The sequence below is a fragment of the Gymnogyps californianus genome, chromosome 3, assembly GCF_018139145.2.
Source record: "Gymnogyps californianus isolate 813 chromosome 3, ASM1813914v2, whole genome shotgun sequence".
NCBI lineage: Eukaryota > Metazoa > Chordata > Aves > Accipitriformes > Cathartidae > Gymnogyps > Gymnogyps californianus.
In genome coordinates this window covers 95,219,626-95,234,082 of record NC_059473.1, presented here as the reverse complement: position 1 = coordinate 95,234,082, position 14,457 = coordinate 95,219,626, and the positions used below count along the sequence as shown (strand labels likewise).

Genomic DNA, 14,457 nt, shown 5'->3' with positions numbered 1-14,457 from the left:
GATTTTTTTCATAAAATACACTAAATATGACTGAATCTTCCCAGAAACATGCTAAAGGTGTAAACAAATATTTTGCACGATAAGTGGTGAATTGTAAAAATGATTTAATTCCATTTTGTCCTTTCATCCTTGAAGGAGGGCGTCCTATATTTAATGTATCTTCACACTAGTGCCTAATGACGTACGTGCTTAAACATAGACGAGGCAGAACTTAATGCTAGACTCTCTTCCCCCACCAGATGCCTGAAGACCCTAGGGTAATCAGTGTTCCTCATTTGTATACCTTGCTGAAAAGAGCAAGTCCCTGCAAAACACGGGCTGGAGAGGAAGGGGGATAAAATTCCAAATTTCCTCTGCTGCTTTTCCTGACTTCTTTAATCCTAGCCAAAGGTCAGCCAGAGCACCAACAGAGAAGGGGGAGAAGTCCGAGTTCTTGCCAAGGTGACCTTAATACCACATCTCTCTCCTCGTTTGTAGGCTGCCATTTCTAATCATTACTTCAACAGGCAACAGGAACCCTCCTCGTTTTTAAAGGAATGACTCTGTGTCTAACTTGAGAGCATGGTTTACTGTAGCACTGTATACTAGGTGTTGTAATACTATTACATTAATACCTGTAGCTCTCTGTGCATTTAATCTAAATATCTTTCCAAAGTGGAATACAATATTGGGGTAGAAATTTTTTCATCCTAGTAACATGCATAGAATATGTAATGCTTTCATCATCCCATCCATCCATTCACCCACCAGTATCCCTCAGACCAGTTAGCAAAGCTAAGATACCTATGCAGCTAACTATTACATTATCAGCTCCAGCTGATTACTTTTGAATGATGTTTTCAAAGACTAACTTTTGTTTTCAACAGAATTAATATAACTTTTCAGCTATTGATATTTTCTAATCCACATCTATAGCAACATACTAGATATAGCCACTTTCAGACACCTGGGGCAGCTTTCTGTCATCATTTTTCAAGTAAAACTGATTTCTATACAGTGCAATATAGTAACCTATACATACAGAGGTGATGAAGCATGAGATGCTTCTTCTGTTGCAACATTTCCCCTTTCAAGTTTATACAATGCTGGTTATCCTGTGGTCACATTTTTTGCAAACAACATGAAATATAGTTAAAAGATTATATCTCACTTCACTCTTTATTTCACAGTTGATGCAAAACTTCAGTGTAGGGATGTGGAAAATGGTTACAATATATTAAGTATCTGATTCTCTTTTGCCATTCAACTCATTTTGAAATGAGTACCCTATATATATATATACACACACACATACATATATATGGATATCTTACCATCCGTATGTTCCTAACACACTTAAAGAGGATCCTTGGAAAAGGAACAGGATAATATACGGAACTTTGCAATGTTTGCTGCAATTTTTTCAGTTCTGTTTTGAAACCATTTCCTTTTAATCTACAAAGTGAATTCAGAAATAGCCTTCCCAAAGTCTTAAATGTCATTTAGTGCCACCATGGGACAAAGTTGTTACATTATTCAGCATAAAGTGCAGCATAACTCATTAGCTGAAAAAACACTAGCTGAGAAAACACTTTCATGGATGTCTGAAAGGCAAAATGCAGATGTGACAGCTACAAATTTTTTTATGTCAGAAATTACAGGTATGTCACTTTGTATGTGTTTTATATTAATCGCTTGTCTCAGAAACTAAATCAGATAATCAAATAATAAAATCCCTAAGGTTTTTCATATTCAGTTTTCTTTGTTGAAGGGTGCAAAAGCATTCAATATTTACCATATGTCACCCCCAATATTATTTTCTCCATCAAAACAACTCTCCTTGCAATGTAGTAGCATGAAGAGGATATTTTCAGCATTAAATCCATTAACAGGATATAGAATAAGCATTTCACTGCCTATGCTGGCTACACAGAATACAGGAACACTCCACAGTGAGTTTACATGTCTACTGCAATGCACAGGGGAAGTTAAATATCTAACAAAGAGATTTACTGCAGCCATGATATGGGGGTGGGATGTCCTGAGCTAGCCAGGAGAAAGTATTGTGGAGATGGGTGGGCTTTATGTCTCAGCTCTGCTGGGCCCTTCGCTTGGATTGGATCTAGTCTCTGATGCTACACTTATCCCTCATAGGATTCACAAACAAGAACCGTCTTTAAGAGTTCAGCGTCTACTCCAGGTTAGTCTTTTTCAAAAAACTCAAGCTAATTAAAGAGAAAAAGCGACTGTTAACATGATCATACCAGGTAGCACAATGATTAGAACAGTCTCCTGAGGTATAAGGTACTCATGATAATCTCTGATTTAGCAATGAGATTTAAACTTGGGTCTTTTATTTCCTGTGTGAACATCAGAGTAGATCAAAAAGGACCTCTGTCAATCTCCCTTACAGGAGATATTCCCTTTGTATTAATGATTTAAAACATTGTGCTGGTTTTGGCTGGGATAGAGTTAATTTTCTTCATAGTAGCTAGTATGGGGCTATGTTTTGGATTTGTGCTGGAAGCAGTGTTGATAATACAGGGAGGTTTAGTTACTGCTGAGCGGTGCTTACACAGTGTCAAGGCCTTTTCTGCTTCACACACCACCCCACCAGCGAGTAGGCTGGGGGTGCACAAGAAGTTGGGAGGGGACACAGCTGGGACAGCTGACCCCAACTGACCAAAGGGATATGCCATACCATATGATGTCATGCTCAGCAATAAAGCTGGGGGAAGAAGAAGGAAGGGGGGGGACGTTCAGAGTGATTGCGTTCATCTTCCCAAGCAACTGTTACCCATGATGGAGCCCTGCTTTCCTGGAGATGGCTGAAAACCTGCCTGCCGATGGGAAGTAGTGAATGAATTCCTTGTTTTGCTTTGCTTGTGCACGTGGCTTTTGTTTTCCCTATTAAACTGTCTTTCTCTCAACTCACAAGTTTTCTCACTTTTACCCTTCCAATTCTCTCCCCTATCCCAACCAGGGGGGGAAGTGAGCAAGCGGCTGTGTGGTGCTTAGTTGCCGGCTGGGGTTAAACCACGACAAATATTTGTTCTGCCAGAGACACATTTAATTATCTCTAGCTGATGGTCGGTGCACGCATATGAGAGAGTGGTCCCAGTTCTTGCTCAATGAAAGTTTTGCTCTCTTTGATGTGAGATGCAGCCCACAAATCCATGTCATGAGACTTCCTTCTAGATCAAGCCCCGCACATGAGATAAGCAGAGGAACACCCAACTGATACATCCAGACAGAGCAGAATCCAGTGACAGAAGTGTGGATGTCTGAGAAATTTCACTATTGAAACTTAGACATAACCTGGGTCATCTCTTACCTTACACAGTATATATATGTGCAAAATTTAAAAAGCAAAGCTAGTACTTACCTGCCAAGGAGTTGTTATTTTCTGCCATTTCTGCTTCCAGAAAACATTTGAAGATGCATTCCACAAAAAAATATTAAGTGTAAAGATCCTATAAAACACTTTTTGCAGTAATAAAAGATTCTGGAACTTACCGGAACTGAAATTTCAGGATTATTTTTAAGTTTTCCAAGCACAGCAAAGCCATCAACGCTGATTTTCCCTTTTGGTTTTATGTTTAAGGATTCTATTTTAATACAGTCAATAAAAAGTGTGACACTGTTTGCTTCCACACTTATCATAAGCTTGTGCCATTGGGAGTCAAACAAGAAAGGCAAATGCAAAAATGATGCAGTTTGGAGACTTCCATCCACTCCTTTATAAGAAAACTCAACACTTTTCATTTGACCATTAAGATTCACTCCAACTTGTTCTTTTCCTGAAGAATCCTGAATCTGCCAAATAGTCCAGTATTTCTGAAGTGTGGCCCCAGTCATCCGAAAAGTAGTTAGAAAGGAATATTCATCAGGCAATCCGTTGGAATATATGGCGCTGTGTAGGATCAAAATACAGTACATTGGTTGTGTATTTGTTCTGAAAAGCTCCACATATCACCACAGAGTAATGAGAAACAGTTACTCAGTGGAACCATATTTCAACTATGCTTTTATCAGTGCTCTTCTGCCTGCAGAGTCCCGAAACGAGATGTCCTTTCAAGTCATTAGTGTTGCTAATGGCAAAAGGAACTGGTTCAGAAATGTGGATCCTTCCAACATTGTACAATATTTATGATAACCCTTTCTAAGTGTAATGGATGGAGCAACAGACTCTTACTTCAGATTTAGAAAGTATATCCTACAATTATGCTATTTCCTACTATTAGACTTACAAAATCAGTCAACATAGTGTGACTTTATAATTGACCAGGTAGGTAGTCAGTGCAGATCTGGTTTCGTTTTGAAGACATAAGAATGTCTTCTGCAAATGCATTTTCTTGTTCAGCCTGACAATAACCATTTTGTTAATGTATTAGCTGTCACTTCAGCAGAAATCATTCAACAAATCATTCATTGACAAATACACACATAGTAAGAACCCACACTAAAAATGTATTATGTCCTGTGATGTTCAACAACAAGACTACAAGTAGGAGGGAACAGATTTGCCACATATAAAATGTTTCATTCTTTTGCAACTCCTGTAACATGTAAGATTGGGAAACACAAACATGTACTACTGGCTGTGTCACTGTGCAAAATAGTGATGTCATTTTTTATCTCAAATGTGTCAGTGAATCCAGTAGAATAGTTAAGAAATATGCCTTTTCATATTCTATGGATCATACAATTGTAGTGTCATAATCCAGTTGACATCAATACATTATTTGCCATCTACCCACATTTAAGAATAAGTTGTACTTGAATAAATTTCTTAAGTATGGGGACATGCAGAGCTATTTTGTCACCATCATTCATTAGAATAACTTCTCAGGCAAGTAGGCATTTTGAACAAAGATTATTTTTGAGTGGCAGATCAATCCTATCTCAGCAGCAATTTAGCCAGCATTAGTGAACCTCAGGCTTTAGGCTAAGGGGAAAAAAAAAACGAAAAAATTGAATAAATTAGTCCTTTTTCTGTATGCTTGATGACTACTGATTTAGTAAGAGAGTACTTCCAGATAAAGTGTGCACAGTTTGTAGTTTGGTGTTAAAGTGTCCAAAGCTGTAGTGCAATCATATTCCAGCAGGCGACGGCACAGCCTCAGCAAGATTTCAGTAAGGACCCGGGCAAGCCTGGCAGCAGCAGCTTCACCGTATTAATAAACTCCCCAAACTGCTGGTGTTTCTCCTTTTTCCCCATGAGCCTTTACATACACCTGAAAGCTGATGTATGAGGAAGGGGAACGTTTAGCTGGAAGATTATCTTATTACACAAGGTGTGGAGATATACAAAGGTGGAAGAGGGGGTTCCTTGCCAATATCTTCAAACTGTCTGTAATTTGGTATGACTTGTGTCTCTGTTGACTGCAGATGCAGTAGTCTGTCCCAGCTGGTTTTGTTTGATAGGACTTTATCTAATTTGTTGTGTTCTCCCATTGTTTTGTTTCAGTTTGTATCGTGCCATCTCAAATCCAAATGTCAGTGCATGGACATTGTACCTTTCCTCCTGTTCTGAGCACTTTCCAGTGTTTACTCCTGTCCCCTATCCTTCCTTGTGTTAGGCTTCTAGCTTACACAACAAGTTTATATATTCTTTCCTGCTCCAGGAAGATACTCCCTCTCCCTATCCAGACTCACATTCACTCTTACTAAGCTCCTGATCCAGTTCAGCACATCTTTTATGGCCCTCCATGTCCTTCTTCCTCTATAATATCTCTTAAACAAGTATTTCAATCTCCTCTACTGCTAAAACCTTAGCTCATCTGAGTCATTTATCTCTTCAGTTGCTGAATCCCACCATTTGTTCTTGCACAAGAGCTGATTTTACTACTACTGTACTGAAGTTGGTATTGTTAGGTAATTTTTTAACTAGCCTCTGTGTGACATTCCACTTTCTCGATCAAGTTCAGTGACTCCAGGGGATCTGATACGCGGAGCTCTGCAGCTAAAGGAAGCAGTACTAATCCCAGATCCTCTGAGGAGAGGTTTTCATTCTTTCTCTGCACTAAGTTTTGCTGTCATGGCAATACTGGTTAAACTATCAATCAATCACACACATTCTCACCCCACCTCAGCTGACATAACTATACTGGCAAAAAAAAACCCCAATGAACCAACCAAAAAAACTAGTAAGTAAACATAGTTATACTTTTTGATTAGAAGATTGTTTATACCAGATTGTCAAAAGGATTCTTTGCACCATATTTAGCTATGGCATTAGTCCTTTATAAGCCACTATATGGGTCCTCCTTCTTTTTCAGAAATCAAAATAGAAATATGTTAGCTTTTTCAAGTGATACACAAAGAAGAGAAATTGTGTAAAAGCTTCTGACATTGGTAAGAGAAAACTAAATTATAAGAAATGTATATAGAACAGTAAAGATAAAAAGCCAGTGCACAAACGTGGATAAATATTTACATTTTAAAGAACTGTTAATAACCAATCAGAAGAACTGCTGCCTTTAGACTAAAGACAGAGTATCAGTAATGTGACTCAACATAACAAAGCACAGCATGACCCATCGCCACAAAGGTACTCTGCAGTACCTGTAGTACTGCAGTACTGTACTGTGCAGTACTCTGCACAGTTACTGTGTGAGATTTATACCTATAATTCTACAAGTAAAGCAGAGACAGATTCTCATCTCAGTTACTCCAACAGTAATGAAAAGCAACTCCATTGGCTTTAGTGGTTTCAGTGTATTTCAGTACACAGTTTTTCCCAAAGCCTGTAATCCTTACATAGGCAAAACCCTGCTGAAGTCAGCAGCTTAAAATGCTAAATATTTGGAAACCATGGCAAATTTATCATGATATTTAAATAAACAATTGTAGAGAAGTTATTCCTCCATCTCACTGCAAAGTGAAGAGTGCTGGATTCTGTAATCTTCTTGAAGAGCTGATAACTATATAAGAACTTAAATTATTTCTGTAAATTATTTTTAACATACATGTTTCCAATTCCACTAATTTATGGAAGGAAATCAAACAGTTTCAAATTTAGAATCAGGCAAATGAGCAAAGGAAGAATTAATGTGAAAAAATATTTCAAGCACAAATGCAGTCCTGACCCATCTCTTATCCACTTAAAATTGCCAAGGATATAAGCCATCAGAGCATTTTTTTTATTTTTGTATCTTAAGTTTGTAAGATAGTAGTCTAGTCCTGCTTTCCTTGTGTACTCAGACTATTATTAACTGCTTTAATTGTATAATGAGTGCAAGGTCAAGTCAATATTTTAGCAGATATTTGAATCCTTGCTTAATTTTTTAAAATACAGTTGGGGGGGGGGAATTTGAAACATTTGTAATTCATCTAAGGGGACTTCTGAAACACTACTGTTTTCTTTTAATCTTTTTCATAAACACCTAAGACTATTACTAATCCTGTAGCTTGAGTGCTTAATAGGAAGATTTCTTTGAGATTTCAAGGCTAAGTCCTACCGAGGCATCAATACAACCAAGATAAATCATCTGACTAGGTGGTGGAAGCCCTGAGTAGTGCCACTCACTGCAGGATTCATCAAGAGCAGCAGAGTATGTTAAAAGGTTAACTATGTACCAGTTTGAATACTACAAAGTAACTGCTTATTTTATTAAACCTGTTTCTTTAAGAGTTAATTTCTTAGGTGAGCTCCATTGCCCACTGAGATAACTTACTCCTCGCTAAATGAAGATTTTAGAAATGTTAGTACAACCCACTAGAGGTGGCTGTAGAAATTCCTCTGGCCAACCTCATTATAATGCAGTATCATGTACCCAGGAGTGGGGGGTCCTTTGCTCAAGCTGGAGGCACTTGTGTCTGCACCTCCTGAAGCCTCCTAGAATCACAGCTGACCTGGCAGGCACTATCTGGCAGCCATCAAATAAGCAATAACAGTAAAATCTAGCAAAGCATTTTTAAAAGCAACTGTCGTGAGTCATTAGCCAGAAGTCATTTGTTAGGACTCATTACCCTCAGCTGGTCTCTATTCTTCAGAAACATCCAGTTCTGAGCTAATTGTTTCTCTGATGAGCTAATTAGCTTCCTAGCTGCATTTTGTCTTTTCCATTACAGCATCATCATCAATATCTATGTAAGGTATCTCACTTGTAATGCAAAAGGAAAAGCACCTGAAGAACTTTGGTGGCTGGATGTAGAAAAGCCAGACCTTTGGGCATATGCGTTTGAGGAGCATTACTTCACAGAGAAGCATTATTCCCAAAGGAAAAACCAGGAAATCAGCCTATGAAACTCTCTGGATGTTCCAAGCTTACTGATAAAGCTTTGTAAACTTCTTATTTTTATTTTATAATTTCTTATCGTAATGTGTTTGTCATGTCACCTGATAAAATGGTCTGCAGTACACCACTACCTCAAATATAAACACTGTTCAAAAGGCAGCTTCAATTTTTATGTTGCTCTGCTTTCTACTGAGATGAGGATGCAGGCAAAGAGGTATCATTTCTGGATTCATAGGCTACCTTCATGCTACTAAATTTGATACGCCCAGGACTGTTCTCTGAGACTAAGTTCAGCTGGCATGAAAAAGTTTAAACCTGCTTACATTCAAAATATGATGACTATATGCAAGCCGCATATTGGGAATGGTCCATGGCCTACACTAGCTGCCAGGCTGTGCCAGGGAATTGTTTAAAGAGTGCTAATTATTCTGGACCCAAACCATGCCAAGATCTTGTATAATATTTTAACAGTATAGATGATCAAGTGTGAATGCCTTGGAATGTTCCCTGGCATTAATTTGTCCATGTGGACATAAGGGCCTTGTAATGTGACAGCTGCATTTGTGAAGTCAAAGGATTAAGATTTCATCCAGTGCATAAAGATAGCTAGCCCTTTTCGCCCACATAAAAATATATCATGAACATATTCCTTTGTGCTAATATATTTTTTTAAAGCTTGCAATTAAAAATCCACAATTATTATCCAAATTACCAGTATTAATTTTGTATTTACTAACTGGTGGACACCTACAACAGGTACATAGATTAAATTGAAAAATGACAGGTTCACCATGTCAGAGATGATGGGTATGAGTCATGGCAGTTTCACAGGTTCTTATTACACAAAGAACACTATATTGATTCTTCAGCAGATTTTATGCTAGAAGAAGCAATGGCCAATGGGAATTTATTTGGATGATGGGAGAAGCTTAAGTCAATACTTGTGTGCAATCATTTCTGTTCATTCTGGGATATACTTCTGGACCTTGGCAAGTATGCTAAGCAGCAAAAAGACCAAGCTACAAGTTAGTAGCATTTTGAGGAGGCTATGTAAGCTTTTCAAGGCATAAGCTATTGCTACAGCAAAGACTGAATAAATACACTGAGCCATGCCCATCTAATTGAGCTCTCATTCCCATGCCATAGCCACTGTAACACAGGCTTGTCTGTGTTGGTATAACGATCATATGCTAATCTAAAAAATTATTTTCCTGTTCCTGATAAATACTGACTGAACAGTGACAGTCAGGCAAGCCCTCTGTGCTGATGCAGTAATTGGCTTGCTTGCTATTTCTACGCATGTGCCCACCTCCTCATCCCTTCCTCAAAAGCCTTGAAAGCCTTACGCCAGGGAAAGAGCTTTCTTAGGGAGACCCCTCCCTATCTCATAAGGCAAGAGAAGACACTGTCCAGGGCTGTCGGGCTACCTGGTACTAATATGGCTGCTCATTAACAAAGGTGTGAGAGGAGATCTCTGCAGTGGAGCAGGCGCGGAGCCTGCTGTTGCCTGACGTGTTTATTGAGAGTCCCTCCCCAGCGCTCCTATAGCACTTGTGCCTTCGTGCCTATGTCAGCCACCCAGCTCGGGAAAACAGTGCTGCGTATTTTTTCCAAACTCACTCTAGTTTTGCCTCCCCCGCCTCTTGGCGAAGCAGGAGCTCACAGCGCCGGAGGCAGGTACCGGAGGATTACACCTTCTGTGGGCCTGCCCGGCGACAGCTACGGTGGCCCCCGCGCCCCCGGGGCTCCTCCGGTCCCCCGTGCCCTGCGCAGCCCGCGGCGGGGAGGCGTTTCAGCACCGCGGGCACGGACAGCTCCGGGGCGAGGGGGGCGCCTCGGGCCGGAGGCGGGCGGGGGGCGGCTCGGGCGGCTCTCCCCTCCCCTCCCCTCCCCTCCCCTCCCTTCACCTTTCCTCCTTTCCTCCTTTCCCTTCCCCTCCTCTCCCGTCCCCTCCCTTCACCTTCCCTCCCCTCCTCTCCCCTACCTGCAGCCGCGGGATGCAGCTGCTGCCCGCTGGTACCTCGAGAAATATTTACATTATCGTTAAATCCTCCACGTGTGAATAAAGGATAGCGGGAGGTGGCCGGAGGGAAATGCAGCAGGAGTTCAGGGTTGCTGCGATGCCTGGGTCTGAGAAAGCCAGAGCTACACCCATGCCATTAAAGACGCTCAGCCTTGCTTGAGGTGCTCTGCATAACTTGCTAACTCCTGTAATGCTTCTCAGGCATTTCATCATCCCAAATTCATACCAGTAAAACCCACCTACCATGCCACATTATAAAGATTATGTGGAGAGTTCTGTTTTTTAAAAAAAAATTATTGGAAATGGCCTAAGGTGTGCCTCTCCTGTGCTGTTAGCCTCAGCTGCTTACTGCCCACTTCACTCCTTCTGAGTCAGCTTACTGAGAGGAGCACACTGTAAAATAACTCCGGAGCAGAGCAGCGAGATCGGGCTCAGTGACAGAGGAGCTGCACACTGATGCACCAGGGCACTGTCAGGACTCAAGCCTTAATCCATTCCCTGGGACAAAACACTCAGCTCAAGTGCAGGTGACTTTTTAGTTTGAGCCAGGGCCAAATTTCAGGTATGCCATGAGGTAGCATTGCAGTGTAACAGCACAGTGTTGACTGGAAGTACCAGTGTGTTGAATGTGGTAAATTCATGATACTACAGCACCATACTCAGCCAACAAGCCTAGTGGCAGTAGTGCCACTGTATTAACGCAGCTTGTATAGGCTTGGTCAGGGATAACTTGTGTATATCGAGCATATATCTCACTAGAACCATCTATAACAATAAGTATAAACTTTCTTAAAAATGAAAATATTGCCGCTTTGATAGCTCAGGCTGTTTCTAAGGTAAGAAGCATGAGTTGAAAATCTGAGAATCTCCAACTTTTAGTGAAATGAAAATCCCGTTTACTGTCTGTGGTTGGATTCACATTTATGCGCTAGCAGCCTTGATTTGCCACAGGAATGTAAAGTAGTCATGAGCCCAATGTAACCAACCAGTTAAGCTGTAAACCAGCTTAACCTGGTGGCTACCAAGGCAGAAGCCAGGGAGGACTGCAGCAAGCAAAAGGTGTCAGTGATAGTCGGAGTATGACAGAAACACTTTGCACTCCAATTATTCCTAGCTGAAACAGCAGTCCAATTAAAGGTCTTGCCAGTTAATTGCTAAGTAAAGGCATTCTCAATTACATAATGTGCTGGATCAGAATCCAGACTTGCCTAAGTTTGGCAAAGACATCTCTGCCCTGCTGTACTGTCTCTATTCCTTCACCAGCAGCAAGTCTGGCCTGTAAAGCACAAACACAATTAGATTCCTAAATCCTGGCTCCTATTGCAACTTGCCTGTGACATGCTAAATAATGGTTTTCATCTTTTATAGATTAAGTGACCATAAATCAGCCAGGAACATGCATGTAACACTTATTCAAAAAGCAAAAAAAATCCTTACCATACAATCAATCAGCTTTTATCCTACCTTGTCTCTGCAATCCTTACATGATCAGAAAGATCCCTTTGTGTCAATGTTTTGAGAAAACTTTCCTCACTCTTTTCCTGTTATCTTTTCTTTGCCTCCCTATCCCTTTTCATGTCATCAACAACTCTTGGCCTCACTTCCTAGAGGTGAATCCCTTTCTATTGGCAAATCTTGAGGTACCCTTAGCAATATCGTCGGTAGAGGAAAGTGGAAGTCCCTGAAACTGCTGTTACAGAATCAGTCTGGTCTGGTGGTGGCAATGAAAAAAAAGTTGAACCCCTCTTTCACCTTCCAAAAGCTTTGCAAATGAGGTGATCTAGCTGGGGAGAGGATCTATCCCTTAAACAATAATATTGCAAAATATGTATATTTTAAAGTCAACCAACAAAAGGCATTACCTGGTTGGGATCCTGAAGTCTACATTGGGTCCCAATTTATAAGCCACTTGTAGAGAAGTGGAGCCCACTACTCTCTGGATAATTCCTTGGGAAGCAGCTTTTTCTATTTGGAACTGAGAAATCAGGTCAAAGCCTACAAGAAAAAATATACATGTCCAGAATGTAACTTTCATTTTAATTTAATTAGAGAATTGTGCAGTCACAGAGTTGAATATAATCTGATAAAGTTTCTGAACAGCAGCTTTTTCCTGAAAAAGTCGGGATGCTACTTGCCTGGTAAGTCATCTTGGCCAATCCTGATTGTTGGGCAGAGATCAGTTCTCTGACTGGCACCCAGAATGACTGGTAGTCCTGCAAAAAAGGGTGAATTTATTAACCGTGTGCCTGCACATTGCCTCAGATCACCTTAAAAAATTAAGTGAAGCAACTGTAAGAATATTATGGATTAAACAGAGCTATAAATAATAACAATAATTAGATGTATATAATAATTTAAACTGTACTCAGTGAAGTCAGAGGTCTAAGAAAATAAGCATCTGTTTCTAGAGAGCTCCAAATTTAAAATTATAACTTGGCTGATTATTTGATTATTTTATTCAAGCCTTTAAATGAGAGTGTTATAATAATTCTTCTCTTGCAGAGCTATGGAGAAATAGTTGTAGCATAAGAAGGCCTGCTGTGTAAGGAGTTTTTGGTTTGGAACTTTTGGTGGTTTAAGCAAACTTTGAAAAAAAAAGCCGGTTACCTAAATCAACAGTCTCCCTAGTCCCAAGGAAACTTAAACAAACCTCATGCCAACTAAAGAGGCTGTTGAGAAACTGTTGGCATCTTTTCCACCCTCTCTGGTATGCCAGGTGTTCCCAACTTCCTCTGTGCCACGTTTGATCAGAGAATGATCATTCATGAAATATAGGGTGGGGGCAAGAAAAACTTACAGACCTTTTTCGTTGACCCAAACAAGAATGTAGAAGAAATTTGTTTGAGGAAACCAAATTTTAAAATCTAATTTTTCAGAATATTATCTGTCAAAAAGCCTTGTAATGAGCATGAAAACCTACCAGATTCCCCTAGTTTAAGGAAGGAGGAAAGAAAAATAAACATTTATTTGAAGAGTTTAAGAGTCATGCACAAGTCCAGTACCAGGTCAATCTGGAAAATGTTAGTAAAGTTTGGATGGAGAAGAATGAAGTGTGCAAGTTGGAAGGAGATGCATTTCTAACCTACAGAGAGCCTCTTGTGTGCTGCAAAGGCTCAACCATAAATGTGGGTTTCCTTCTGACAACATAGACTTAAAAGGAACATTCAGGTTGACATATTACACCTTAGAAATGGCCTCATTCTATATTATTTGATGAGACATATGGCTGACATCCAGCCATTTACATTTTATGCCCAGCAAATAAAGTAGAACCAGTTTGTTGCTACACGTAGCAGAAGAATATCTAACTAGAAGCACTGAAAGATGGGGGGAGGTTTGTGTCCTGTATCTACCACCTATATCCAGATTTTAATCCTTACCTTAAAAATACATCTAATAGCGAGTTTAAAATAACACACAGATCTCTTGCTTTTCCCCCTCTTTCTCATACACATACATCCATACATACACATAGACAGTTCTCCCTTTCTGTGATGGCTAGCTAGAGAGGATTTTAATTTTGAATAGGTTCAGAATAATTCTTTTGACAGTCAAAATTACAGAAAGATGAAATGCAGACAAAGTCTGTCTCCTTACTTGATTGTTGCTGGATGGTGGCTGAGATGAAAGACCACAGAAAACTACACACGTAAAAGAAAGCTGTAATTTTCCTGTAAACAGAAAGAAAACTCCAGTATGAATCTATAGTTTCTGACACATTCTGTTACTGACTTTCTCCTCAGAGCCATGCATATTAAATGTATAAAAACATGAGTTAAGGATTTACTAACAGATTTGACAAGACAATTTCTTTACATGAGAACTTTTTATCTTTGCCTTATAATGCAATATGTCAATAAAGCTCTTTCTATTACCTTTTCCGTCATATAATGCTGTCATAAACCCAAACAACAAAGGCAGCAGCTGGCAAGGACAGCTTTAACTGTTCTAATTTCTTATTTACAGATTTCTCTAAGTCCCACTTGTTCTCTTACCAGTTGCTTTTCATCTTCACTGCTGGCTTTCTTCACTTCTCTCATGTGAATACGTGGTGTATGTAGTCACACTCCCTGCTTCTCTCTCATTAGTCCTGCAGAAGAGAGCGGCAAGGGGTGCAGAGAGCTCCTCCTGCCCCACGCAGGACCCAGCAGGGAGGGAGGTACAGGCTACTGGGTCTGTTTTAATCTTGCAAAGGGAAGGAGGTGGAGGCTG

The 14,457-nt window shown here is 40.0% G+C and overlaps 1 protein-coding gene across 1 annotated transcript in view; it reads right to left on the bottom strand.

Annotated features, from left to right (window-relative positions):
• COL9A1 (collagen type IX alpha 1 chain) overlaps positions 1 to 14,254 on the bottom strand; it is a 77,990-nt gene extending 63,736 nt beyond the window's left edge. The window contains exons 1-5 of the mRNA XM_050893871.1: positions 14,241 to 14,254; positions 13,843 to 13,916; positions 12,381 to 12,458; positions 12,108 to 12,240; positions 3,496 to 3,892 (exon numbers count right to left, since the gene is read on the bottom strand). Coding sequence (XP_050749828.1) covers positions 3,496 to 3,892; positions 12,108 to 12,240; positions 12,381 to 12,458; positions 13,843 to 13,916; positions 14,241 to 14,254 — 696 coding nt within the window. The remainder of the gene's footprint in view (positions 1 to 3,495; positions 3,893 to 12,107; positions 12,241 to 12,380; positions 12,459 to 13,842; positions 13,917 to 14,240) is intronic.
• Positions 14,255 to 14,457: the final 203 nt, after the last annotated feature.